Source organism: Lolium perenne, chromosome 3, assembly GCF_019359855.2.
Source record: "Lolium perenne isolate Kyuss_39 chromosome 3, Kyuss_2.0, whole genome shotgun sequence".
Classification (NCBI taxonomy): Eukaryota; Viridiplantae; Streptophyta; class Magnoliopsida; order Poales; family Poaceae; genus Lolium; species Lolium perenne.
The window spans coordinates 40493367-40519554 of record NC_067246.2 but is presented as its reverse complement, the minus strand read 5'-3'; the positions used below and the strand labels follow the sequence as shown (position 1 = coordinate 40519554).

General features: G+C 50.6%; 3 protein-coding genes across 4 annotated transcripts; 2 read left to right on the top strand and 1 right to left on the bottom strand.

Annotated features, from left to right (window-relative positions):
- Window positions 1-1405: 1405 nt before the first annotated feature.
- On the top strand, window positions 1406-2726 carry LOC127340698 (uncharacterized). Its single transcript, XM_051366450.2, has 2 exons — window positions 1406-2326; window positions 2449-2726. The coding sequence occupies exons 1-2, from the start codon at window positions 1478-1480 to the stop codon at window positions 2470-2472; spliced, it is 873 nt and encodes a 290-aa protein (XP_051222410.1). The 5' UTR covers window positions 1406-1477; the 3' UTR covers window positions 2473-2726.
- Window positions 2727-6203: 3477 nt separating this feature from the next.
- LOC127340700 (uncharacterized) lies at window positions 6204-7535 on the top strand. 2 transcript variants are annotated; one of them, XM_051366453.2, is made up of 2 exons: window positions 6204-7090; window positions 7185-7535. In XM_051366453.2, exons 1-2 carry the CDS (start codon window positions 6299-6301, stop codon window positions 7215-7217), a joined length of 825 nt encoding a protein of 274 aa, XP_051222413.1. In that variant the 5' UTR covers window positions 6204-6298; the 3' UTR covers window positions 7218-7535. The 2 variants fall into 2 exon arrangements, with proteins under 2 accessions (XP_051222413.1, XP_051222412.1); XM_051366452.2 differs by having other exon boundaries at window positions 6208-7090; window positions 7180-7535.
- A 15574-nt stretch (window positions 7536-23109) lies between these two features.
- Window positions 23110-24489, bottom strand: LOC127338030 (uncharacterized). The gene is made up of 2 exons (XM_051364314.1): window positions 23546-24489; window positions 23110-23445 (listed from the first exon to the last, which is right to left on the bottom strand). Exons 1-2 carry the CDS (start codon window positions 24389-24391, stop codon window positions 23422-23424), a joined length of 870 nt encoding a protein of 289 aa, XP_051220274.1. The 5' UTR covers window positions 24392-24489; the 3' UTR covers window positions 23110-23421.
- Window positions 24490-26188: the final 1699 nt, after the last annotated feature.

The window sequence follows — 26188 nt, the reverse complement described above, 5'->3', positions numbered from 1 at the left end:
AAGACATCCACAACCTTAGAACTTTCACATCCGTCCTGCATTTAATGGAGGCATGAACCCACTATCGAGCATAAATACTCCCTCTTGGAGTTAAGAGTAAAAACTTGGCCAGAGCCTCTACTAATAACGGAGAGCATGCAAGATCATAAACAACACATAGGTAATAGAGTGATAATCAACATAACATAGTATTCTCTATCCATCGGATCCTGACAAACACAACATATAACATTACAGATAGATGATCTTGATCATGTTAGGTAGCTCACAAGATCCAACAATGAAGCACATAAGGAGAAGACGACCATCTAGCTACTGCTATGGACCCATAGTCCAGGGGTGAACTACTCACTCATCACTCCGGAGACGACCATGGCGGTGAAGAGTCCTCCGGGAGATGATTCCCCTCTCCGGCAGGGTGCCGGAGGCGATCTCCTGAATCCCCCGAGATGGGATTGGCGGCGGCGGCGTCTCAGTAAGGTTTTCCGTATCGTGGCTCTCGCATGCGGGGGTTTCGCGACGGAGGCTTTAAGTAGGCGGAAGGGCAGGTCAGGGGGCCACACGAGGGCCCCACACACCAGGGCCGCGCGGCCAAGGCCTGGGCCACGCCGCCCTGTTGTGGCGGCGCCTCGTGGCCCCACTTCGTCTCCCCTCCGGTCTTCTGGAAGCTTCGTGTAAAAATAGGCCCCTGGGCGTTGATTTCGTCCAATTCCGAGAATATTTCCTTTGTAGGATTTCTGAAACCAAAAACAGCAGAAAACAGCAACTGGCTCTTCGGCATCTCGTTAATAGGTTAGTGCCGGAAAATGCATAAATACGACATAAAGTATGCATAAAACATGTAGATATCATCAATAATGTGGCATGAAACATAAGAAATTATCGATACGTCGGAGACGTATCAGACATCAACTACTCCCTCAAAATACATAATAAGTATAGGAGGGGTTTAGTTTATTTTAGTAAAAAGAAAAACTAAATCACCCGAGTAGCATTTTCAAATGTGGGTGTCTATGTCGTTTTTCTTATGTCTCAGTCACCCCAGAAAAGTGTAGCTGCAGTTCAAAAAAAAGTGCAACTCGATCCAGTTGCACATTTCTGGCAGAAAAGTGCAATTGCACTTTTTTAATAGAAAAGTACAACTTAAAACATTTTTTTATAAGTAACTTAGACTTAAGAAAATCTCAATTTAGCAAAACCGTTTTCAAATTACCAAAGTTTTACGGTGATAATTGTCTTGTAGCGTAGCGGAGGGAGCACGCCACCCTTGTTGTGCATTCATGACCCCGGTCAAAAGGAGGCAGATGGCGAGCACAGTTCTTGTGGGCCCAGCCTGCAGCGGGATTCGTCTGCCGCTTGCTGCTCTGTTCAATTGGCACACGCCACGTGTCTCCAATTCATTTTCTTCTCGTTCCCATCCCTTCCTCCTCCCGTCGCCTTCCCCGACCCAGCTCAGAGAGATCAGGCGGCGGCGGCCATGGAGGGAGAGGTTGGCAAGAAGGCGCTAGAGTGCATCCTCATGCCGGCCATGCTCGCCGCCAAGAACGTCCGGGCCCAGCGCGACCGCCTCCTGCAGCTCCGGCGCCGCCTGCAGCAGCAGCAGCGGAGCCCCGGTGTCCAGTACGTCGCCGCCGACCTCTTCAAGGTCTACTCCATGGGCCTCAGGGCCGGCTGCGGCTACCTCAGCACCTGCCTCGACATCGCCTACGAGAACGATGCCGACCTCTCCTTCACCAACCCGGCCTTCGCCTTCATCCCCGACGTTCAGCTCTACGACACGCTCTTCGCGCAGCGGCTCCGGCCCCGCCCGACCACCCAGATCGACGCCTTCACCCGCATCGAGGTCGCCTACTACGCCGCCGACCTGGCCATGGGCTACCACGTCCCGCGCTGCATCGAGTTCCTCGTCGGCGTCCGCCCGCCCTCCGTCACCACCAAGACGGACGACTGCATGGTCGGCTACGCAGACGACACGCTCGCCGCTGCCACCGACCACATCTTTAAGACCCGCCTCGCCGGCATGGTCCCCGACGACTCTGACGACGCCACCGAGCGCATCCCCAAGACCCGCCCCCGCCGCTCCAATCAGGTCCAGGACCAGGAGGACATGGACGAATATCCCGCCGCCCCCACTTGGGAGCCCCCTCAGGTGGCCAGCAGCAAGGACCCGGACCAGGCGCTCAGCTACCTCCACCGCGCGTGCTCCCTCGCCAGCCTCGCCGTCAAGCACATCGACGCCGCTGTCGCCGTCATCTCTACCTTCCTCGACCCCAAGGAGGTCGCCGAGACCGCCGAAATGGCCGACGAAGACGCCTACATCTCTGAGGTAAGGACAGTCGTGTACACGATGTACGTGCTGGTTTTTGCCTGCGGCTACCGGATCTGTTCATCGGCATGAATGGTTCTATTAATCTGAATATCCGATTCATTCTGTTCACTTCACTGCAGAACGGACCCTATCCATCGGATTAACCAGCTCAGTACTTCACCTCATCGAGGATCCCTTTGCATCGTTGATCGAAGTCCATCTCGCATCAGCCGTTTAATCTCTCTGTGCTCTCTAGTTCATCCAAGTTCCAAACTCTTACAGTTTTCAGTTCAGTTCGGTCAGACTAATCTGCTGTTACTATCCAAGTTCATTTCCAGGTCATCAGGGGTAGAACTTAGTAGTCGTGTAATAGTGTAATGCCATATCGATCTGCATCTTATCTGTGGACCATCGAAACGAATTGCAGCAAAATTGGGATTTTCGACATGCTATGTTCTCTCAATCTTGTTCAGTGTACTGTGTTGCCATTTTCTTGATCCTTGGATGGCAATCCGCACTAGCACGTGCATCCCAGTTTGTTAATCGTATGACCGATCTGTATCGCATAACAGTATTCCTGTCCGGTCGTGATGATCGATAGTTCACTAGGTAATGAACTCATGAACTTATTTGCAAAAAAAAAAGGAACTCATGAACTGCAAACCTACATGCGGGCATGGGCGGGCCCAGGATTTATTTAATGGGTATTCAAAATAAAAGAAATTACCAAGAGAAATAGCAAAAAAGTTGAACGTATGGGAGATTGAACCCAAGACCTATTACTGACGGTAATCACCTGTAACCAGCTGCGCTACAGTATACTTCATATCAAACATAAAAATGGTTTTCATACATGGTAAACCTTAGTTTATGGCTGTATCATATAATATGAAAAATTTGCCAAAATTTTTGGGTATTCACCTGAATACCCATGAATACACATGGGCCCGCCCATGCATGCGGGTTATACTTATACACATGGGAGCAACACGCACGGTATGATTTCCCTATTTCTAACATGTGCCTCATTCTATCCAAACTCAGTTTACTCCACAAACTCAACAAAAACGTGAATTAGATGACCAAAATTTGTCATGCTGACGCACTACCTCAAGTGACAGGCTAGCGGTGGAACCGTTGGCCCTTTTCATCTCATCACATGTTCGAGACAATGTGGCAAAATTGAGAAAACCAACCTTGCACTACGGGAAAATCTGGCATTGCCGTGTCTTCGAATCTTTGCCGTGCGCCAGACAACGCGGATCACGGCAAAGAAAAACACACGGCAAAGGTCTTTGCCGTGCGCATGTTGAAAGAGCACGGCAAAGTGCTCTTTGCCGTAGGGAACTATGCCGTGTAAATTTTGCCGTGTGTTAACACACGGCAAAGCCTTTGCCGTGTTCCGGGGCCTCTTTGCCGTGTTCATTTGGCACACGGCAATGTCAGATTTTCCTGTAGTGTTGCGTTACTGAGCTCATGTGCAGTAGCAACAACTTGTAGCCAAAGGGCTGAGATTATGGAATCCCTATCCTTGACTACGGTGTTAAGCAACAAACCAACTTAACAGAAGGCACCGTCGTTTGCCTGACTCTAGGCCCTTTTCGCCTCGTCACCATGTTCGAGATAATGTGGCAAAATTGCGAAAACCAACCTTGTGTTTAGTGCGCTCATGTGCAGTAGCAACAACTTGTAGCCAAATGACCGGCATTATGGACTCCCTAACCTTGACCACAGTGTTAAGCAACAAAGCAACTTAACAGAAGGCACCGTTGTTTGCCTAACTCTAGGCCCTTTCACCTCATCACCATGTTCAAGATAATGTCACCTCACCTAGCAATTCCTCAATGCCAGATTCTTCATTGATAGGATGTTGACAACCTAACTGTTTATGGTCATTTTCATGGATTATAGCAGACTGGTTTGGACTCGTGGAACGATTTACAAGGCATGTGGATTCCATTAAGTTGTTAGAGCAAGTAGTAGAAAATGAACTTTTCGTGACGAGCCAAAATCGTCGTGGAAATCTAAATTGTAAAAAAAAGGGTTTTGTGATGGTCACCATTAGGACTCAACCGTCAATAGTAATTTCAGCGAGCTTTATTTATCCTGAAGGGTCATTGATGGGAGGGTTACCCTTACGCGGTTCCTAAAATACATCTTTTTTTGTTCAACCTCTTATGATCACACATAGATTTTTAGGCGTCGCCAGTGTACATCATGAATGTGCAATCACCTTACCGATGGCCCAAAGATGTTGGTATTCCTTTTGATTTTATCGTGATACTTATTTTCGCCGTCTAGAAAATATCTCGTACCATTGCCCTGAGCTTTCATCCATTACCATAAATGCATGTCCACACCTCTGGCGGAGCTCCTTTGGGCCAAACTAGGTCATGGGCCACCCAAGATTTTTGAAAAGGAAAATCAACTCCTATGCATCTATGGCCTAGCCCACCAACACGCATTGGCCCTAGCTTATGCCGCTTCCTGTCAGTGGTTCCCCTGATCGTTCCTCCCGCGCTGTCTCGACAAAAACCATGGAGTCGCCTCACCAGATATAGGGATTTGGACAAAATGGGAAATGCCACTCGCAGAAGAATTAATTTTGTCTTGAAAATAAAAAGGATAAGACATTACAAATCCTTCATCAACAAATGGGAACCCAAAAGATCGGAGTAATGACTAATGTCTAGTGAAGTAGTGGGCTTTGGAAAAAATTGTGTGTTTTGTAGCTTGGCCCACCCATGAGTCTTTTTCAAGCTCCACCGCTGGTCCACACGATACTATGATCTTGAATTACCATGTGTAAGTGAAACCCAATACTTGTTGCTTTTATCTCCAGGTTCTTGCAAAGGACTAGATTTCCGCTTACCGAAAGTTGCCTAAAATATTGTAAGGAATTTTTTGTATGTTTGTAAGTATGCCAGAGACAAGTTTCTTGGTAGAATGCAACTTAGTATTCTCTTCTTCGTAAAAGCTAGTAGTATGTGGTACCTTTTATTACTGGTTCTATTTATTTGATCTCTACACGATATTGCTTGAAACTTTAACCTTTTCGTGTCACATAGTTAAGAACCATCATTTTTTACCAAGTGTTCGTTAATGTTTTGTGATGTTGGGTTTTCAAATGTGAGGATGCATCACATAAGATACTCCATGTGTCCATTTGGTTGGCTGTTAATTAGTTGACCACTAGTCTTTAATTATTTATGGTGTATAATACCTAAAAAAGGGAATGTGGGGCATGAACATGTTACAATTTTTTTTTTATTCTTGTGGGCCTCAAATAAGGTTACTTGAAAAATATATATGAAACAAGCTCACAAAAATGCTAACATGATTTTTTTTTACATGTGACACACGAGTACATAAGAATCGATGGGACTTCTACAACAACCATGTATCACATTATCACAATGTATGCCTTGAGAGCATTGCTACGGTTGTTCCTCGCAATCTCAGATGTCAATGTTCTTCGCACTCGCTCCCATCCAATCGTGCGACACATCTCAACATGACTAGTTTTTTCTTAATAAGGTATTTTCCTATATGTCCAAGGGTTTTATTTGTACATGGACGTACTTATTATCAGCTCTACAACTGCATTGTCACAGATATTCTACCTTTTTTTTTCTAGAATTAGATATTCTACCTTTCACGTAACCACATTTTCTTTTCAAAACTTGGAATCTATTTTCATTTTCAAACCTATGCTGAATGCTGATAATATGTCTTGTAGTTAAATGGAAGGGAGGGAGCACGCCAGTTTTGTGCATGATCCCGGTCAAAAGGAGGTGCAATGGTTCGGGTGGGCCCATCCTGCAGACCCAACCCAATCGCCTGCAAAGGTGGCAGGATTCGTCTGGCCCTCGCTGCTTGTTCGTTTTCTCTTCGCTCACCTCCCAAGACTCTAGTTTTCCTCTTCTCTCCTTCCCCAACTCAACTCAGACTCAGAGAGAGAGAGAGAGCCAGAGAGATCAGGCAGTGGCCATGGAGGAGGAGATGGCCATGGCGGAGGAGGTGGCCAAACCCCAGCTGGAGCTGGGCAAGGAGGGACTAGCGTGCATCCTCATGCATGTCATGTTCGCCGCGACGTACCTCATGCCGCAGCGCGACCGCCTCCTGCAACTCCGGCGCCGGCTGCAGCAGCACACCGGCGACCCGGCCGTGTTCCAGGAGCTCGCCTCCAGCCTCCGCAAGGTCTACGTCGACGGCCTCCACGCCGGCTCCCGCTACCTGACGGCCGGCCTCCAGATCACGGCGGAGCACGGCGCCCGCGACTCCTTCAGCGTCGCCGCCTTCTCCGTCATCCCCAACGAGCAGCTCTACGGCGTGCTGCTCAAGCAGTGGCTCCCGCCGCGCCCGGCCACCCAGGCCGACGCCTTCGCCCGCATCGAGTCCGCCTTCTACGCCGTCAAGCTCGCCGAGGAGCACCACGTCCCGCGCTGCGTCGAGCTCCTCGTCGGCGTCCGCCCGCCCCCCGTCATAGCTCGGCCGTTCCGCAGCGTCGTCGGCTACTCGGACGACACGGTCCAAGGCGTCAACGAGCACCTCGCCAAGAACGGCTTCCCCGAACCCGAACCGGCGCCAGCCGCCTCCGCCACTCAGACTCAGGCGAACAGTAGCGTGGACCCGGACCAGGCGCTCAGCTACCTCCACCGCGCGTGCTCCCTCGCCAGCCTCGCCGTCAAGCACGTCGACGTCGCCATCGCCGCCATCTCCAGCTGGCTCGACCCCGAGGATGTCGCCGACACCTCCCAATGGGTCGCCGACATCTCTGAGGTTTCTTCCTACTACTACACTCCAGTCTGTACTGGTTTTGCTGCTGCCAGATCTGTTCATCGCTGTGCTCATGTTCCTCATTCATTCAGGTCAGATCGCTGCAGGACGGTCCCTGCCCATCGGATGATTCCGATTAACCAGCTCGTCTGATCTCGAGGCTGTCACGCGATCGAAGGGGATGTGATCCCGTTGCATTGTTTAGCGAAGTTCAGCTCGCATCAGTCGTTTAGTTTGTCAGATTAATGTGCTACTAGTTCATCCAAGTTTCAGCCTTTTATTGTTTCAGTTCAGTCAGTCAGACTAATGTGCTACTATCCAAGCTTAATTTCTGGACGGCCGATGCTATATTAGCTTCCTTAGTTGTGAAATTTAGTGCTGGAATACTGCAATGTCATATCTGCATCTTATCTGTGAACTACCAAGTCGAATTGAAGCAAAATTGGGACATTTTGGACAGCCTAGGTTTTTTTCCCATTAGTGCTCTGTGCTGTCGTTTTTCTTCGATCCTAGGAGAGCAACCCATGTTAAGAGCATCTCCAACAGGCGCGCTAAGAGCATCTCCGTTCGCGTCCCCCAAACCGTTTCCTAAAGAGCGCCGGATCGAGCGTTTGGGGGGACGTGTTTTGTTCGTGCCGCGTTTGGTGGACGTCGCTCCCCAGCCACGTCCCCCAAACACCGCCCCCAATCAGAAATTTGAATTGTTGCATTCAAAAGAGATCGTTCATGCCGAATCGTCGCAATCAGAGTAGCGGCGATCAAAGTACTGGGCGCGCGATCATATTACAGACCGGTGGTGCATGGTAATTAGAAGAAGGGGTTGGACGACGGCGACGTATCCTGAGTCGACGCAGGCCCATCGATCACGATGACCTCGTCGCGATCTGCCGATCTTGTGCATGTTAAAATCTGCTCGCGTCGCCAGCGAGAGAGGCCGACGCAGTGTAGCGATGAAAACGCGTCGATCGGCTCTTGCTCATGATTCTTTGCTGGCTAACTGCTGCTTGGGCCGTCGCCATTTTGGCTTCGATGTCATCAAGGATCTGGCCTTTGAAGAAGTTGTGCACCGCCCGCGTCCGGGGAGACATTCTCTCTGTCGACGCTGTCAGCAGGGACATGTCATCCCTGCGTTTCTTGAGCTCCAACTTCGCCTCTTGCCTCTTGAGCAGCTCCGCCCACCTTTCGTCGGCCTTTTTGTGGTGGGAGAGAAAGGTCGAGGAGACGTCGGCGAGGCATTTCGTGATCGACGCCTGCGTCTTCACACACGACGCGGCGTCGGCCAAGGCGGCCTTGACAGCCTTGTTGCCAGTAGGACGCCCTGCCGACGTTGCCAGCGGCGCGTCCAGATCAATGGTGTCCTTCCCCTTGGACAGCGGCAGGCGCGTCAATTGCCATTTCTCGTTCACTTTGAGCTTGCTATAGCAATGCATCAACACGAAAGACTTGTGACCTTCCGAGTTCTTCCGGTACAAATCCATGGCCTTGTCAAACTAACCAAAGGAAGTGAAATCATTTCATCGAACACAATGTAGGCGCTACAGATTATGGAAGAAAGAGTCGTACCAGTTGGGTGACGTCGGCGCCGCTGTCGGCTCTGGTCACTAAGTCGTGATGGTATCCATGGAAGGAGTTCACTGACGCCTGGATGATGGCCCATCGCGTCGACATTGCCTTTTGGCTCCTCTTCATTGTCACTTTGTTGTAGTCGCTCTTGATGAGCTTGCGCTCATCGAACTCGGCCTTGATCCTCGCTCAATACTTCCCGTACTTTTGGTTGGCGCCGATGATGGAGTCATGGCTCACCGTCGCCCACGACTCGCACAGACATTGATCCTCCAGAGGCGTCCACTTGGGGCCTCGTGTGCCCGACGCCTTCTTCTTCTTCTTCTTTTTCTTCTTCGTCCTCACGCCGTCCGCGTCTACCTCCACGAGATCATCGTCATCGGCACCCTCCTCGTCCTCTTCCTCGCCGCCCTCGCCGCCCTCTTCGTCCTCATCATCGTCCTCCACCCCCTCCTCTTCCTCGTGCTCCTCGTCCTCACCCACGTCTTCCTCCTCAGCACCGGCGCCGTCGAATTCGAGCGCCCCCTGCAGCCAGTGAAAGGGTCGCCGTCCGGACCGGGTCCTGGCTCGCGCTGCTCGTACGCCGGGGAGTAGAGGTTGTTGAGGTTGAAGCCGCCATGCGGCAGCGCATCCTAGTAGTGGGGCGACAAGTTAGGCGTCATGCACTCGAGAGTAGCGGAGGGGCCGTCGTTGTAGAAGGCGGATGTCGACAGAGAGATCACCCGGCCATTATGTGCTGACGGCGAGATCACCCGTATCATACGACGGCGCGGACGTACTCCATGGGCTCCCGTTGGTGGCGGCGATACACCCGGCCATTATGTGCTGGTGCTGGCGCGCCGCTAGAGCCTTCTTCTCCTGCTCCACCGCCCTCCGTCTTTTCCGCTCCACCGTCGCCATCTTCCGGCGCAGACAATCTTGCTGCCATTGATCATCGGTCCATCCTTTCGGCTTCTTCTTCGGAGGCGGCGCCTTCCGTGGCTTTGCGAACGGCTCTTTCGCCCCTTCCGTCCCATTGCCCGGCGGCTTCTTGGCCGCTTTCTTGGCCATCTTTTTGTGGGCTGTCGGCGACGCCATGGAATGGGAGAGGGTAGCGGTGGCGAGTGGACGGCGGGGGTACTCCTCGGCAATGCCCTCCGTTTGGGGCTTAGGGTTGATGGAATCCTGTAGGCTGACACGAGACATCGGTTAACAGAAAAGCGGGGAGAACGATTTACCCAGGTTCGGGGCCCTCGATGAGGTAAAATCCTTACGTCCTGCCTGTCTGATCTTGATTATGAAAATATCGGGTTACAATGGGGTGCCGAAGGTTTCGGCTGTGATCTCGTCGAAAGGCTAAGCTCTACGTGGACCTAGCTCTGGACTTGCTGTGGCTAAAGTTGCTAAGATTGATTGTGTCCCTCGGCAGCCCCTCTCCTGGCCCTTATATAGGGGGCCAGGTCTCAAGAGATCTGTCCAGGTACGACTAGGTTACAGAAGACCCTAGCTCTAAACTTTCCTTGTTCGATACCTCTTCGTCTTGTTCTTCAAGGAATCTTCTTCGGCACCGACGTAGTGGCCCACTTTGCCATCGGGTGTCTTCATGGGCCTCCAGTTGGGCCGTACAGGATAGGGCAATAACAGTTACCCGAAGGGTAATGCCCACGTCAGTAGCCCCCGAGTGTCTAGCCGAAGATACTTCGGGTAGAGACTAAAGCATGCCTCCACTAATGTTCTTCTCTCTTGATAATTCTTGTCCACCTTGTAACAACATCATCTTCTTCTATCGGGTGCGCGTCCAGCGCTCCCGATGGGAGTAGCCCCCGAGTCTAGGTACGGATGCTTGCAATCCGTGCGTAGACTCAAGTTGTGCCACTCGAATGTTTTCTTCTGCTGAAGTTTTAGATAGGTCTTCATAGGTCAACCGATACATTTGCATTGGAGCTTCAATTTTCCAAATAAAGTTTTAATGCGTAAAGGATATTGAGCAACATGCCCAGCTTTGCTGGTTAACTGCCGATGGCAAAACAACGTTACCCTACACAGAATCAAGTCCCCGGGGATGATCCTGGAATGCAAAAAAATTTGTCGGGTGCGCGTCCAGCGCTCCCGGCGGGAGTAGCCCCCGAGTCTGGGCACGGACTCTTGTGACCGGGTGCAGACTCGAGCCGAACATTCCGTCCTTTTTCTTCAGATATTTCTTCACGCCCTTCTTTGTAGGAAAATCTTCGAGTCCAAGTTTATCGGGTGTGCGTCAAGTGCTCCCGATGGGAGTAGCCCCCGAGTCTGGGTACGGATGCTTGCAATCCGTTCGTAGACTTAAGTTGACCACCCGATGGTTTTGGTTTTTCTTCGGATACCTCAAGCGAGCTTCACGACGTCACTGATGACGTAATTACTGTTGCAATTTTGACTGACAGGACACGACCTGTTGGGTCCATCCTACTTCTGCGCGGTTCTGTTGTAAGAAATGACCGCTACTTGCGTGCAGTTACCAAGGTGTCTCCTCGATTTCCGCGATCAATGATGAAAAGAGGTCCCCTTAATAAATTGGACACAACGACACGTGCCCGCTCAATCCTCAGGTTTCCTTGTACTTTATAATCTTTCGGGGCAAACTCTCCCCTTTCCACACTTCATCCTTGCGTTCTTTTCTTCTTCATTCATCTTCTTCACCCATAACCACTACACCGACGCCGCCATTTCCAAATCTTCCTCAGATCCCAAAATGGTGAAGAAGAAGAACTCCACTCTCGCCACCAGTGCTGCGAGCAGCGGCGCCGCCGCCAAAACTTCTCCGAATCCGTCGAAGAGAGGCGCTCCAGATGCTCCTCCTCCAACCCCGGCGCCGCCAGCGCCATCGAGCTCCACGGCTGGGCCCAACCCCGGCGATTGGCCGGTGTATACTACTACAAAGCGTCACGAGAAGAAGGCTCGAAGCCTTGGATTAATTTCTTCTGACGAGGGGAATGTTATTCTCCCAGGTGCGATTTCACGGCCCAATCCCCCCGCCGGTTTTACCGTGATGTTCTTATCTTTCTTGTATCGAGGTCTTTCGCTCCCTGCTCACAAATTCCTTCATCACCTCCGTCGAGTGTATGAGATTCAACTATGGCAGTTGACTCCCAATTCAATCCTTCATCTTGCTATTTTTATCACCCTCTTCTAAGCATTTTTGGGCATTGAGCCCCACTTTGGTTTGTGGAAGAAGATTTTCTTCGTGAAAAGATACAACAACAGTGGTGGATCTTTCGTCATTGGCGGAGTTGGGTTTGTTGCTCGCAAAGAAGTTAACTACTTCAGCTTTCCGATGAAAGAGTCTGTGCAAGGGTGGAGGCTGAAGTGGTTTTATATTAGAGACTCATCAGCAGTCGAGTCCCAGCTCCCTCAATTCTCAGATGTTCTTGAAGCCAAGCCTAAGAAGTCTTGGAAAAATATCCTTTCTCCCGATGAAAAACCAACAGTCGAAAAGGTGCGTGAGAATGTGAGTCTAGGTCAGGATCATACCCTTGAGGGGACTGCCCCCAGGGTCTCCAAGAGCAGAACCTTTACGCGGCGTCCTAGAAAATCCCCGGAGGTGGCTGATGTGTTGATGCCCCAAGCCCCACCGGGGCGGATGAATAGAAAGAGGGGGCCGAAGCAGGTCTGGATGCCAGTGAAGGTGCAAGTTGTTGGGGAGGGTGACACTGAAGGTCTTGGGAAACGCCAGAGGACAGCCTCTGTGATCGATAGAATGGAGATTCCTGGTGAAGAGCAAAATGGAAAACAGAATAACTCAGTTTTCAATAGATTGGAGGACCCCATGCTCGCAGATGCGACTGAGCGTACGGTTTCGGTTTTCAACAGAAATGAGAATCCTTCGGCGGTCCCTGAGACTCAGGGCCGCCGGTCCCAATGATTATTTTGGGCCTAAACAGTCGGGGATTGGGATTGAACCCGGCTGTGGGCGAGCTTAGAGATCTGATACGATCTTACAATCCGGCGGTGGTTTTCTTAAGTGAAACAAAATAGAAAAAACAGTACATGGAGAGGCTGCAATGGAGTATGGGTTTTAGTCATGGGGTCTATGTAGAAGGCAAAGGAAAGGGAGGAGGCCTAGCTCTCTGGTGGAGGGACGGTATTGACGTGGCAGTGAGGCCATGGTGCCAATACTACATTGATGCAAAAATTACATGCTATAATGGCTCATGGAGATTCACTGGAATCTACGGGGAGCCACGGACAGATCTGAGAGGCAAGACATGGGATGTTCTGCGGTATCTTCATAGCCAGGACGATTTAGCTTGGTTATGTGCGGGAGATTTTAACGAGATATTAGCCCATGAGGAACAACTTGGCTAGCATGAGCGAAGTGAAGCCCAGATGAATGGTTTCAGAGAGTGTCTAGCGGACTGCCCCTTGAGCGACATGGGATTTACTGGGTACCCTTTCACTTGGGACAATAAAAGAGATGGTTTGGCAAATGTGCAGGCTAGGCTGGATAGAGCAACCTGCACGTCCTCTTTCCTCAGTATTTTCCCGGAGACGTCCATCCAGCACATTGCTACAGAGGAGACTGACCATATGGCGCTGATTATCAACGTTCTGGACGAGCCACCTCTCCCTAGGCTGAAACCGCGAGGATTCCAGTTCGAGGAGATGTGGATCAGACACGACAATTATGAAAACATGTTCTCTGATGCCTGGGGTGGCAGTGCTAGTAATGGGCCGGGTCTGAGGGGTCTTTGGGGGAGGCTGCGGGATGTGTCAGGCCATATGAAGAAATGGAGTTTTAATGTATTTGGTTCAGTCCGTCTGCAGATTAAGAAACTCCGAGAAGCTCTTGATAAAGCAAAGACAGAATCGTTAGTCTCTAATTCCTCACTGGAGGTTAAGGAGATTGAGAAGGAGCTGCATGAGATTTTTGAGAGGGAAGAGGTGATGTACCGCCAACGTTCCCGTCAAGACTGGCTCAAGGCAGGTGATCGTAACACAAAGTATTTTCAGAATCGGGCGAGTCATAGGAAACGCAAGAACACAATCTGGTCCCTGTTACGAGATGATGGCAGCCGCTGTTCTACTGATGAAGACATGAGGGAGTGGGCACGGTCTTTCTATAGTAAACTGTTCCGATCGGAGGGATTGTCACAGCTCGACCGTATCCTGGACAAGCTGAAGAATTTTGTGTCGAGGGAGATGAATGATGAACTGCAAGCGGAGATCTCGGACGAAGAAATAGAGGAAGCCCTCTTACAAATGGGGCCAACCAAAGCCCCTTGACCAGATGGTCTACCGGCTCTCTTTTATCAACGCCACTGGGCGGTTTTGAAAAATGAGGTGTGTGCGGCGGTGAGAAAATTCCTAGCTGGAGGGGACTGCCCCTCTGACTTCAATGATACTGTTATGGTTTTGATTCCGAAAGTGAACTCACCAGAATCTCTTACCCAGTTTAGGCCGATCAGCTTATGTAATGTCTTATATAAAGTCTGTTCGAAGGTGGTTGCGAATCGGCTGAAGAAAATCCTCCCTATTCTTATCTCGGAGGAGCAGAGTGCATTTGTTCCAGGCAGGTTGATAACTGACAATGTACTGATAGCATACGAGTGCACTCATGCGATTAGATCAAGGAAAAGGAAGAACCCATTTTGTGCGGTGAAGTTGGACATGATGAAAGCGTATGACAGGGTTGAGTGGATTTTTCTAGAGAAAGTAATGCTGAAGTTGGGGTTCTCTGAAACCTGGGTTAGGATGGTGATGAGGTGTGTATCGCCGGCCAGATTCTCAGTGAGACTGAATGGTGGTGTCTCTAACTCTTTTGCACCGTCACGGGGCCTCCGACAGGGCGATCCTATTCCCCCTACCTCTTCTTATTTTGTGTAGAGGGGTTCACGGCTCTGTTAAAGGAAGCTCAAGACAGTAACTTGATCAGAGGCATTCATTTTGGTGCGGAGGGGCCACACATCACCCATCTTTTGTTCGCGGATGAGAGCATTGTTTTCTTGGAAGCTTCTCAAGGGAGCATGCTAGCTCTGAAGGGCATTCTGCATGACTATGAGGTGAGCTCTGGACAGAGAGTAAATCTGCAGAAGTTCTCTATCTTTTTCGGCCCCGGCTGTCAGGATGTGATCAAGAATGACTTAAAGAACTGCATTGGCATTTCATGTGAGGCCCTCTCTGAGAGATATCTAGGGCTGCCCATGGTGGTCGGAAGATCGAAGGAGGGCTGTTTTATATATATTTCTGAGCGTTCATGGGGGAAGGTGAAGGGGTTTAAAGGGCAAGATATGTCAAAGGCGGCTAGAGGTGTTTTGGTTAAATCAGTCCTACAGGCCGTCCCGGCCTACCCAATGAGTTGCTTTCAGTTTAACAAGGGGCAATGCAAGAAACTGAGTATGATATCAGCAAACTTCTGGTGGGGGGGGGGGGGGGCGGAAGGAAAACGCAAGGTACACTGGATTAGCTGGGATTGGATGTGTCGTAGCAAGGAACATGGAGGGTTGGGCTTCCGCGACTTTGAGGCCTTCAATCAGGCATTCCTGGCCAAGCAGGGGTGGCGGCTGGTGACAGAGCCGGAGTCCCTTTGTGCGCGGGTGCTCCGAGCTAGGTACTACAAGGGCTCTGATTTTATGTCGGCCTCGTGCCCGAAGCGCGCTTCGTTCACTTGGAGAAGTATCATCCATGGGAGGAACTTGCTGCGGGCGGGGCTGGTGTGGAGGATTGGGGATGGGTCATGCATCAGAACAATGGAAGACAAATGGATCCCCAGGGACAGCGTCCAACACCCACTGGGGTGTAAGATGCCAGATTGTCCCCTTTTTGTGAAGGATCTGTTGGTTGATGGTGGTGGTGCCTGGGATGAACAAAGGCTGAGATCATTGTTCTGTGACCACGATGTCAAGGATATACTGTGTACACGGGTTGGCCGAGAGGGATCCAATGACTTCCTTGCTTGGAATCATACAAAAACTGGAATTTTCTCGGTAAAATTTGCGTACCACCTTGCTATTCAGCTGAAGAGAGCCCAGGCGGGTATGTTGGAGTCTTCTCGCTCCTGTGTGCAACATAAAGGAAGACTAGCTCTGTGGGAGACAAATGTTCCTGGCAAAGTCAAGATTCATTTCTAGAGGTTGATTGAGAATGGTCTCGCGGTTGGAACTGAACTACAACGCAGGCGAATCAAAGACGGCATTGTCTGTCTAGTGTGCGGCAAAGAGGAAAGTTTGGTCCATCGGTTTTGGGATTGTTCTCACTCGGCCCTTGCTTGGAATTTTATGGCAGCATCTACGGGTGTTGCCATCGATAAACCCCCCAGAAGGCTGGTAAACCATGCAGCCCTTAAAGGATGGTTGCTAGACTGGCTCGGGAAGGCGGATGATAGGTTTGCAGCCTGGGCTTTGATGCTGGTATACAATCTTTGGCTAGCGAGGAATGGTGCCAGGGAGTCAAGAAATATGGAGGACCCGAAGCGGATTGCGTTGAGAACAGTCGCCGGTGTTGATGAGTGGATGAACATCCATGGCAGAGCTCAGGTAAAAGCTAAGGTGTTGGAGCATTGGCTCCCGCCGACAAATGGCTGGGCAAAAATTAACGTCGATGGTGCTTTCAAGCATACAGAAAATTGGGGAGGCGGTGGTGCTGTGATACGCGACCACGACGGAGGCTTCATTGCAGGAGCTTGCTATTTTTTCCCTCATATTTCTGATGCAGAAGGGGCCGAGCTGTTGGCGTGCAAGCATGGGCTCTTATTGGCGAAGGACGAACACCTCAATTGGGTTATCCTGGAGACGGACAATACCGTTGAAAGGACATGGATGCTGCCTAGAGTGTAGGATAACGTTGCATAGAAAACAAAAATTTTCCTACCGCGAACACGCAATCCAAGCCAAGATGCAATCTAGAAGACGGTAGCAACGAGGGGGTATCGAGTCTCACCCTTGAAGAGATTCCAAAGCCTACAAGAGGAGGCTCTTGTTGCTGCGGTAGACGATCACTTGCCGCTTGCAAAAGCGCGTAGAAGATCTTGATCACGATCGGTTCCGGCGATATGGCCGGGCAGCACCTCCGTACTCGGTCACACGTTCGGTTGTTGATGAAGACGACGTCCACCTCCCGTTCCAGCGGGCAGCGGAAGTAGTAGCTCCTCTTGAATCCGACAGCACGACGGCGTGGTGTCGGTGGCGGTGGAGAAGTCCGGCGGAGCTTCGCTAAGCTAGGCGGGAGATATGGAGGAGAGGGGGCGGCTAGGGTTTGGGAGGGGGTGGCCGGCCACTTCAAGGGGGGCGGCCAGCTTGTGGTCTTGGGGTGGCCGGCCCCCTCCCTTGGCCCCTCATTATATAGGTGGATCCCCAAGTGTTGGTGTCCAAGTCTTCGAATAAGACCCGAACCAAAAACCTTCCATAAGAGGGGGAAACCTAGCCAAGCTAGGACTCCCACCAAAGGTGGGAGTTCCACCTCCCATATGGGGGGGTGGCCGGCCCCCTAAGGGGGAGTCCACTTGGGACTCCTCCCCCACTAGGGTTGGCCAGCCATGGAGGTGGAGTCCCATGTGGACTCCACCTTCCTTGGTGGTTTCTTCCGGACTTTTCTAGAACCTTCTAGAACCTTCCATAGAACCTTCCGCGACATTTTAATTCACATAAAATGACATCCTATATATGAATCTTATTCTCCGGACCATTCCGGAACTCCTCGTGATGTCCGGGATCTCATCCGGGACTCCGAACAAATATTCGAACTCCATTCCATATTCAAGTACTACCATTTCAACATCCAACTTTAAGTGTGTCACCCTACGGTTCGTGAACTATGCGAACATGGTTGAGTACTCACTCCGACCAATAACCAATAGCGGGATCTGGAGATCCATAATGGCTCCCACATATTCAACGATGACTTTAGTGATCGAATGAACCATTCACATACAATACCAATTCCCTTTGTCTCGCGATATTTTACTTGTCCGAGGTTTGATCTTCGGTATCACTCTATACCTTGTTCAACCTCGTCTCCTGACAAGTACTCTTTACTCGTACCGTGGTATGTGGTCTCTTATGAACTCATTCATATGCTTGCAAGACATTAGACGACATTCCACCGAGAGGGCCCAGAGTATATCTATCCGTCATCGGGATGGACAAATCCCACTGTTGATCCATATGCCTCAACTTATACTTTCCGGATACTTAATCCCACCTTTATAACCACCCATTTACGCAGTGGTGTTTGGTGTAATCAAAGTACCTTTCCGGTATAAGTGATTTACATGATCTCATGGTCATAAGGACTAGGTAACTATGTATCGAAAGCTTATAGCAAATAACTTAATGACGAGATCTTATGCTACGCTTAATTGGGTGTGTCCATTACATCATTCATACAATGACATAACCTTGTTATTAATAACATCCAATGTTCATGATTATGAAACTAATCATCCATTAATCAACAAGCTAGTTTAAGAGGCATACTAGGGACTTCTTGTTTGTCTACATATCACACATGTACTAATGTTTCGGTTAATACAATTATAGCATGATATATAAACATTTATCATAAACATAAAGATATAAATAATAACCACTTTATTATTGCCTCTAGGGCATATCTCCTTCATAGAGGGGGGTGAATAGGCGGTTTAAAACTTTTACGAATATGGCTTAACAAATGTGGAATAAAACTAGCGTTTAATTTGTCAAGCACAAAACCTATATAACTAGGGTTCACCTATGTGCACCAACAATTTATGCTAAGAAATTCAAGCAACTATGTGATAGCAAGATATATAACTTCAAGCACGAAGGCTATCACAAAGTAAAATGCATAAGTAAAGAGCTCGGGTATAGAAATAACCGAAGTGACGTGGAGACAACGATGTATCCCGAAGTTCACACTCTTGCGAGTGCTACTCTCCGTTGGAGCGGTGTGGAGGACAAGTCACTCCAAATGCTCGAAGGCCACCGTATTCTCCTTGAGAATTCCCACCAAAAGGGATGTCCTCGATCCACTATGGAACCTTAGGGTGGTCACCGAACCCGCACAAAGCTTGGGGCTATCTCCACAACTTAATTGGAGGCTCCCAATAAATCGCCACAAAGGCCTTGCCCTTGAAAAAACTCCACAACTTAATTGGAGTCCCCAAGAACACCACAAAGACCACAAAGACCACTAAGCCGTCTAGGGTCCAAAGACCCAAGAGGAACAAGCTCCGGGAACAAGCTCCCGAAGTGAATATCTCACGAACTTTCACCTCCACGTATCACCGTGGAGAAGTCAAACCGATGCACCAAATGGCAAGAACACCACAAAGATGATCCAATCCTTCACTCTTAAATTCCAACAAAGCTACTAAAGCTATTGGGAGAATAAGAGAGAAAGAACAAAGAGGAGAACACAAAATTCTCCAAGATCTAGATCCCAAAATTATATTCACAAAGAGATGATTTGGCTTGGTCAAAGTGTGGATTTAGATCTCCTCAAACTTTCTCTCAAATAGATGCAAGAAACATTGGTTGGGGAGAAAGATCTCAAGCTCAAAGCTTAAGAGAGAGGAGGAAGGAGTAGCTTTTGAGGGAGCAAGAAAAAAAAGGCTTAAAAAGCGTCCTCCTTTTTTTCTGCCCGTTGGGGCAAGACCGAACACAGCAGGCGAGCAAGAGTGATCGGGGGCGTGTGCACGCACGCGAGAGGCCAGCGACCCGCGGGTGGTGGGGCCAGGAGGGAGCGTGAGGCGAGGCGCGGGTCAACGCGGAGAAGTGCCCCGCGCGAGCGAGGGAGTGACGTGTGGCCTGGTGTGTGGCGGCCACGAGGCTGACCAGCCCACATGGGCGGGGCCCAGTCGAGCGGGCGCTACAGGGAGCAGGCCGCGGGCAGGTGGAGACCGGAACCTCCGGCCTGGGCCGACCGGTGCCTCCGGCCTGGGCTGGCCGGAACCTCCGGGCCTGGTACCGGTTTTGGTACCGGAAAAAGGCTCTAGTTGGCCAGGGGACTACTGGGGAGCAGGGCTAGCTGAGCGGTAGCGCGGGCGGAGGCTCCGGGCGTTCTTCCTTTTTTTTTGTTTTAAACTCAAACTTTAAATGCAAATAAATTTAGATTGGAAAATCCAAATGAGACGAAACCAATTTTGTTGGAAAGAGGACGACAAGAGCTACCCCCTCAATACAAGAAACCGAGATAACCACCCAACTCAAAAACGCAACAAGTGATATACGCAAAATCCGTTTTCGAAGAACTAGAGCTTGTCATGGAAATAACTACAAGCTCTAAAACACCACATGGATAAGATTCAAATAACAACCAAGAGATATGATGCATGGATGCAAAGGTCTGACCGCACTCCGAATGATACGATCGAGTTACTTACTCGAGAGCTCCTTGATAGTACGACACTTAGCCTATAAACCGGTCTCTCAACTAAACCATGAGAAAGAAACCCTATCCAAGAGCAAACTTTAACCTTGCGCATTCCACTTGAGCTCGATGATGACGATCTTGGCCACGAGATGGAACGCCTTTCTTGATTGTGCTTGCTTGATGAAGTCTTGCGGATTGCTCCCCCATAATCCACTATGGGAGAGCTTCTTCTTCGGTGCATCTTCACATATCCATGAACACATATGAATGGTAAGCTTCAAGCATGTGAGCTCTTCGAGTTTGACTCATCTTGAACTTGCCTCATTTCTTCATATTGCAACCTTGACGCCAACTTATGGTTCAAGCATTGCCTATGGACAACTCCTACACATATAACTTAATGCAAACATTAGTCCATAGGGATTGTCATTAATTACCAAAACCACACATGGGGGCTCTATGCACTTTCAACCGTGGTGGCTGCGAAACTAAGCAAGGAAGGACATGACCTCTCTCTTCATGGTCAATCAAGTCCCTACTGCAAGGCTTTGCGAGAGCAACGGTGCTAGCGGTGCGACGGTCGGCTAATGATGCGGCGCATAGAATGGCGAAGAAAGGCTGCGAGAATAAAGTAGATAGGTGTTGGCGTGGTATTGCGCCTGATTGTATTCGTAGTAGACTTGTTCTGGACTTGGGTTTGGATTAATGAAATCGCAGCTTTCAATCTAAAAAAAACAAGATTAACTTGTGGCTGATATGCTCCCAGATAATGTACATGCAGATCACACATTGAGTGCCTGATAGGATGCCTACAGTTGATTGAGTTTCTTGGTGATCTGTAGATCATCACAACTGGACCAGAAAACTGTTACGCCATGCAGATCACACGATTAACAAACGGGGGATGCACTACCCTAGGATTGAAAAAAATGTTAACCCGGAACAAGATTGAGAAAACATAGCATCCCCAAACTTTCCAGTTTTGCTGCAATTCGAAACGGTAAAAGTAGCTGCAGATTTCCCTCAACAATTACTATGGTAAGAGCATCTCCAGTCGCGTCCCCCAAAGCGTCCCCCAAAGGGATTTGAGGCGCGCCGGATAAAAAAACCGTTCCAGCTGCGTCCCCCAAAGCCCATTTTTGTCCGGCGCGCCCCCATACGGTGTCCGGCGCCCCGAGCCCGTCCCCGTCCCACAGGGAACGCACCGGGCACGCCGGACACAACGAAAAGCGAGGCGGGAAGTGGAGGGGCCGACCCGTCAGCGGCAAACCTAACCGTCGCCTACCTCGCGACGGAATTTATTCGCGCGCAGTGACACACGGCGGCATCTTTGCCTTAATGGCGACGGAGGGGCAGGCGAGACGTCTCGTCGGTGCTGCGCAGCCTCCACGCGTCGCCGGCGTTCGCACGCCACCGCCCGTTCCCGCGCGATCTTCCCGCCTCTTCTCGCCTGTTCCCGCGCTTTCTTCCCGATGCCGGCGTCTATAAAAGGTCTCCCGGCTCAACGGTAGCCACCACACCCCGCCGGCAACAAACACAGCTCTCGTCGCTCCACCGCCGTCTCCTCCAGCACCAGTAGCAATGGCAAACCGCCCCGGCGCTGGCCACTTCCCTCCACCGCCGTCCCCTCCACTTGCAGTCCCGGAAACGCAGGTCGACACCGACCCCTCAGCAGCGGCCCGGGAAGAGCGATGGCGTGCACACCGTCAGCAGCGGCGGGAGGCAATGCAGCAGCAGGCGGCGGATCTGGCGGCGTTCTGCGCCCATGGCCCCGCTGCTGGCGAGGCCGCGGCGGCAGCAGCGTGGCAGGAGTAGCAGGACGCCACCGTTTCGGCGTCGACGCCTCGACGAGACAGGAGGCGCGACGGTGCCGGTGCCGGGCGGATATGGAGCAGCGGTGGGCTGACGAGCGCGGTGCGGCGCGGTGAGCGGGAGGCGCTGTAGCGTGAACGGCGGGAGGCGATAAGCGCCAGGCGGCGGGAGTCGATCGAGCGCCGGCGGCGGGAGTCGATCGAGGCGCCGCAGCACGGCGGCGGAGGAGCGTCATCAGCGGGAGGCGGCGCTGAGGGCGTTATGGGGGAGGCGGGCGGACCAGTTGGCGGCGGAGGACGCCGTGTTGGCGGCGGCGATGATGGAGGCGCCAACAGATGTGGAGGAGGAGGCGCCAATGGAGGAGGAGGAGGCCGAGGCGGAGGAGACCGAGGTGGAGGATGACGACGACGATGAGTTCGAGTGGTCCGACGACGACGGGCCGCACCCGGACGAGACGGCCGATCAGCAACGCGCGCTCGTCGAGTCCTTCGAGTCGGAGAAGAAGCTCCAGGACGACGCCCGTGCCCGCGAAGAGGCGCAGATTCGTCGCGCCGTCGAGCTCTCCCTCCAGGCGGCCCAGCAGGGGAGGGCGAAGGAGGACGCGCGGCGGGAGCGGCACTGTCTGGCCACCGCCGAACGCAAGGAGAGGAGGCACGCGCAGGAGGAGCTGCGGCATAGGGGAGGCGACGACAGGGCGGGGCCGTCGAACGCACCGCCGGGCGGTCAGTAGTCTAGGTTTAGATGAAATCTAGCCGTTTTCATTCAAACTTTGTAATATATAATCAAAATTGAATGAAAACCTTTATTTTCGTGCACCAATATTCATTTGGGGGCGGCGTTTGGGGGACGCGGCTGGGGAGCGACGTCCCCCAAAGGCGGCACGAACAAAACACGTCCCCCAAACGCTTAATCCGGCGCGGTTTGGGGGACGCTTTGAGGGACGCGACTGGAGATGCTCTAACTACAAAATTACTATAGATTCAAGTCATGTGTCTTTAAAAAACTATCTGTTGTGCTTGTTTCAGATCAGTACCGCCCAAATTCAGAGTAGCAGCCGAGTTTAGTAGACACAATAGTTCTATACTAGGTGAGCACAGGAGCGCTCCCAACAAGATTAACCTGTGCCTGATATGCTCCCAAATAATGTACATGCAGATCACACGATGAGCGCCAGATAGGATGCCTCCAGTTGATTGAGTTACTTGGTGAACTGTCGATCATCAGAACTGGACCAGAATACTGTTATGCCATATGCAGATCACAACTGGGGTTGCACTACCCTAGTAGGATTGAAAAAAAATGTTAACCCGGAACAAGATTGAGAAAACATAGCATCTCCAACCTTTCCAGTTTTGCTGCAATTCGAAACGGTCGTCCAATAAGATGCAGAAATGGCATTACAGTATAGCCCTAGTAGATTTTATCGGTAATGAAGCGAGGATAGCCACGGCCGTCCAGAAATTATCTTTGATAGTAGCAGTAATTGCCCTAAAAAAAGATACTAGTAGCATGCAGCAAAATAGTCTAAATTGAACGGAAATTATATGAAGTTGGATGAACTAGAGAGCATAGACAAATTAAACGAGCTTGGCTTCAATTAACAATGTAATGGGATCCTTTCCGCCCCCTTCTATCGCTTGCCAGCCTCGATCAGGTTAATCTGATGGATACGGTCCGTCCTGCAGTGAATTATGTGAAGAGAATGAATTCGATTTTTCGGATTGATGGATTGGAAGCATTCATGGCGATGAACAGATCTGGTAGCAGCGAATCCAGTACCTCAGAGATGTATGCGTCTTCGTCGGCCATTTCGGCGGTTTCGGCGACGTCCTTGGGGTCGAGGAAGGTGGAGATGAGGGCGACGGCGGCGTCGATGTGCTTGACGGCGAGGCTGGCGAGGGAGCAGGCGCGGTGGAGGTAGCTGAGCGCCTGGTCCGGGTCGTTGCTGGTGGCCACCACCTGAGGGGGCTCCCAAGCGGGGGCGGCGGCGGCGGCGGGGGCTTGGGCCGGGTCCAGGGTACGGTTGAACAAGCGGGGTCGGGTCCTGGGGACGTCGGGGTCCGGGCGGGGCATGCCGGCTAGGCGGGTCCTGAAGATGTGGTCGGTGGCGGCGGCGAGCGTGTCGTCCGCGTAGCCGACCATGCGGTCGTCCGCCTTGCTGTGGGTGGCGGCGGAGGGCGGGCGGACGCCGACGAGGAGCTCGACGCAGCGCGGGACGTGGTAGCGCAGGGCGAGGTTGACGGCGTAGTAGGCGACCTCGATGCGGGCGAAGGCATCGGTCTGGGTGGTCGGGCGCGGGCGGAGGCGGTGCGCGAAGAGGGTCTCGTAGAGCTGCTCGTCGGGCACGAAGGCGAAGGCGGGGTCGCAGAAGGCGAGGTCGGCGTCGTTGTCGTAGGCCAGCTCGAGGCAGCCGTTGAGGTACCCAGCGCCGCGCGTGAGGCCCGTGGAGTAGACCTTGAAGAGATCGGCGGCGAGGTCCTGGACGGAGACGGGCCCGGTGGGGCTCCGTTGCAGGCGGCGGCGGAGGTGCAGGAGGCGGTCGCGCTGGGCCCGGACGGTCTTGGCGGCGAACATGGCCGGCATGAGGATGCACTCTAGCGCCCTCTTGCCCACGTCTCCCTCCATGGCCGCCGCCGCCGTCGCCTGGTCTCTCTGATCGTGAGTTGTGGAAGGGAGGTGGGATTATTGGGACGGGAGCGAGTTGCAGGTGAGCGAATCCTGCAGAATGGGCCCAGTACTGGAACCGCCTCATCCTCTGCATTCTTTTCTTTTGACCGGGGTCATGCTCAGCAAGGGTGGCGTGCTACCTCGGCTAACCACTAGTACAAGACAATTACCACTGTAAATTTTTCCTAATTTGAAAATGTAATAAGATGTCTAAATAGTCAATATTTTTGGCCTGCTGCCAATCCTATTACTTTAAGAAAATTGAAAATAATATTTACGAGTTTCATAGTTTTTTTTATGTATGCAGCAAATGATGTATCCCACAAAACATAGAAAGTATGAATTTAAAATACTACTTTGTATTCTGTGCTACACATAAACAGTGGCGAAGGACGGGAAAAATTTGACGTAGGGCTAACTAATTAAAATGATGCAAATACTAAAATAGTCGTAAGATATGAACGTCATATATGATTCTAACGAAATAACTTAATACGATAGAAAACAAAGACATACGTAGAACCCAAAAACATAACAATAATGCCACCTCAATGGCAAGGCTTTACTTTTTTTTTGTAAAAAAATAATTTTGTCGATTAAGACTTTTAAATATCTATCATGAGCAACTAGGTCTTAATGATCTTTGTCGCCAAAAACCCTTCCAATTCACCATCTCAATGAGGTGATAATGTCTTTGATGAAATCATGATGTGTCTTTCAAATATCAAAAAATCTCTAAATTTTCAATTCTACACGTTTGAATAATGAATATCACAAAGTTATCCTGCATATACTAAGATTCATGATAAATCCTATAATAGAAATATACTAAGATTCATGATAAATCTCTATAATAGAAATATAGAATCATTGTTATTTATATTGAACCTAGAATATGAGCCTATGTTTCCAGTTTGAAGTCGATTTTACACAATATTCACTAAAACAAGCATAACTTTCTCACACGAAATCTACCACGACCACTTAAAATATTTAGAAAAAATTTGTGCGTCTAAATGTATTTACCAAAAATCAATATAGGGCGGATGCCCTGCCTTGCCCCAAGGGGAGCTTCGCCCCTGCACATAAATGACACGTGTGAAGCGTGCATATTTTGAAATCGTAAAACTTATCATACTCTCTCCACCGTTTAGGCCTTGTTCGGATTCTTTGAAATTCATTAGGATTGACATGTATTGGAATGGTTAAAAACTTTAAATCCCATCTAAGAGCTTTCCGTGTCCTCCCAGGGTTTTGTATCAGATGACCCACTGTTTTCGGGGAATGTGGATAGCCAGATGCGGGAAAACTTTTGGTTCCTCTTACTTAGTCAAATTTACAACATATCTCTCGACTAGAACATGCAATATTTACTACATGAACAACATATGTGTGTGTTTCCCTTCATCTTCATATTTTTCGCGACTCAAAAATATTATCTAAAGCTTTGAGGAAACTTTTGGCCACCCTCCGTACCCCTTAGAGCATCTCCATCGGCCCGACGCATTTCCGTCACAAAAAATGACTACGTGTGTCCATTTGCGTCGAGCTGCGCACGCGGAAATGGTCGTCGGCCCACAATTATCACTTGGCGTCTGGGGGTGCCTCCACCGGCTCGACGCATTCTGGCTGGCGAGGCTGGTTAGGTTATTTCCACTGAAACATGCAATATATGAAACAAATTGGTCATACAAAACAACGGAAATAGAGGCTTAAACACTTTATTATTACAATCAAATAAATGCGAAAGTCTAC